Raw genomic sequence first — 1,336 nt, 5'->3', positions numbered from 1 at the left:
AGGTTCTTAGTTGCCCATGCCGCTTCAGGATCTCAGGTCTTGGGTCTCTCAACCCTTGGGAACCCTGAGAACCGGGTTCTCCCTATAAACCCAATGGCATACCAAAGCTAACCGCAATGACGTTTTATGATGTCATAGTTTACATAAGCACATGTGGTCGAGCGCCCAAACTGATAATTCTTCTTTTAAAATGCTAATAGAGCAAGATTTTCTGATAATGATGGCCTTTATGAAGACTAGTTGACTCCAGCAGCTATTGTACTGCTTATCAGGAAGAACAAGACTGTTTTAAGAGTGAAACAACACAGCCGAAATATCGGCCATGTCTCTATGAATATCATTATAGTACGTCATTAGTGACGTAGATACATTTTTCAAATTCCAATGCAGCTGCTTCCACTTCCGGTCCATTCTCAGTTGGGACATAGTATAGAATTTCTTACCGGAAGATGACATCATCATAATTAAAAGTTAATTAATAGTTATTTAGTAGTTATTATATAGTTAATTAACTATTATTAGAAATTAATTTTATTAATAAAAATCATTAGAAACAATCAAAATTCCTTGCAATTTGCTCAGCAAAGTGATAATATAAGCTGAGACAGAGGAGGAGATGCTATAGCTGCATGGACCAATCACAGTGAGCACTACAGAGACACATTCACTTGAACTACAGCAAGCTTGAGTCCTTGTTCTTCTAGTATTATCATCTTTGATCTCTGTTGCAACTCAATTCTCTGATAAAGTCATGGCTAAAAGACAAGCATCATTGCTTTCATTTGTCAGCAAGCCTTCCAAAAGGAGCAACAGTGAACCTAGTAAGTAGTAACAATCATCTGTATAGAGATACAAAAATATTACATATGCATACTGTTATAAGTGTTGTTACTGTAATTCTTACTTTCAATAGACCAATCTCTTGTAACTGCATCAGCTGAAGACAACTCACAATCACTTGAGTCCAATGTAACTCAATCAGCTGCTGCTTCGTCTTCTACTTTTTCTCCTCCTTCACCTTCTCTTCCCCCTACTACTACTACTACGTCTACTACTATCACCACTACTCTTGTTGTCAATACTGGACCAGCATCTTTGCCCTCTGCATCTTCATCACAAGCTCTACCACGAGATATAGCAAAGACAAAGAACGACAAGCCAGCCCAGCCTGAAGATGCAGTAGTGTACCCATCTCACACATCTGGTAATGTTAAGAGGTCTTTTCAGCCCAGCTGGTATAGCTTATATCCTTGGATGGAGTATTCTGTGGAGCGTGATTGTGTCTTTTGTTTTCCTTGCCGTTTCTTTGGAAGTAATGATGACAGGAGACTGTGTC

At 38.8% G+C, this 1,336-nt stretch overlaps 1 protein-coding gene across 1 annotated transcript; it reads left to right on the top strand.

Moving 5' to 3' along the window:
* Positions 1–751: 751 nt before the first annotated feature.
* On the top strand, positions 752–1,312 carry LOC105316251 (putative protein TPRXL; the record flags this gene model as incomplete). Its single annotated transcript, XM_011411076.1, has 2 exons — positions 752–821; positions 914–1,312. Coding segments are annotated over exons 1-2 (469 nt in total), but the record flags the coding sequence as incomplete, so codon positions are not given.
* Positions 1,313–1,336: the final 24 nt, after the last annotated feature.

Source organism: Amphimedon queenslandica, unplaced genomic scaffold (assembly GCF_000090795.2).
Source record: "Amphimedon queenslandica unplaced genomic scaffold, v1.1 AMPQUscaffold_2806_Cont25193, whole genome shotgun sequence".
Taxonomy (NCBI): domain Eukaryota; kingdom Metazoa; phylum Porifera; class Demospongiae; order Haplosclerida; family Niphatidae; genus Amphimedon; species Amphimedon queenslandica.
This window is presented reverse-complemented; position numbering and strand designations above follow the sequence as displayed.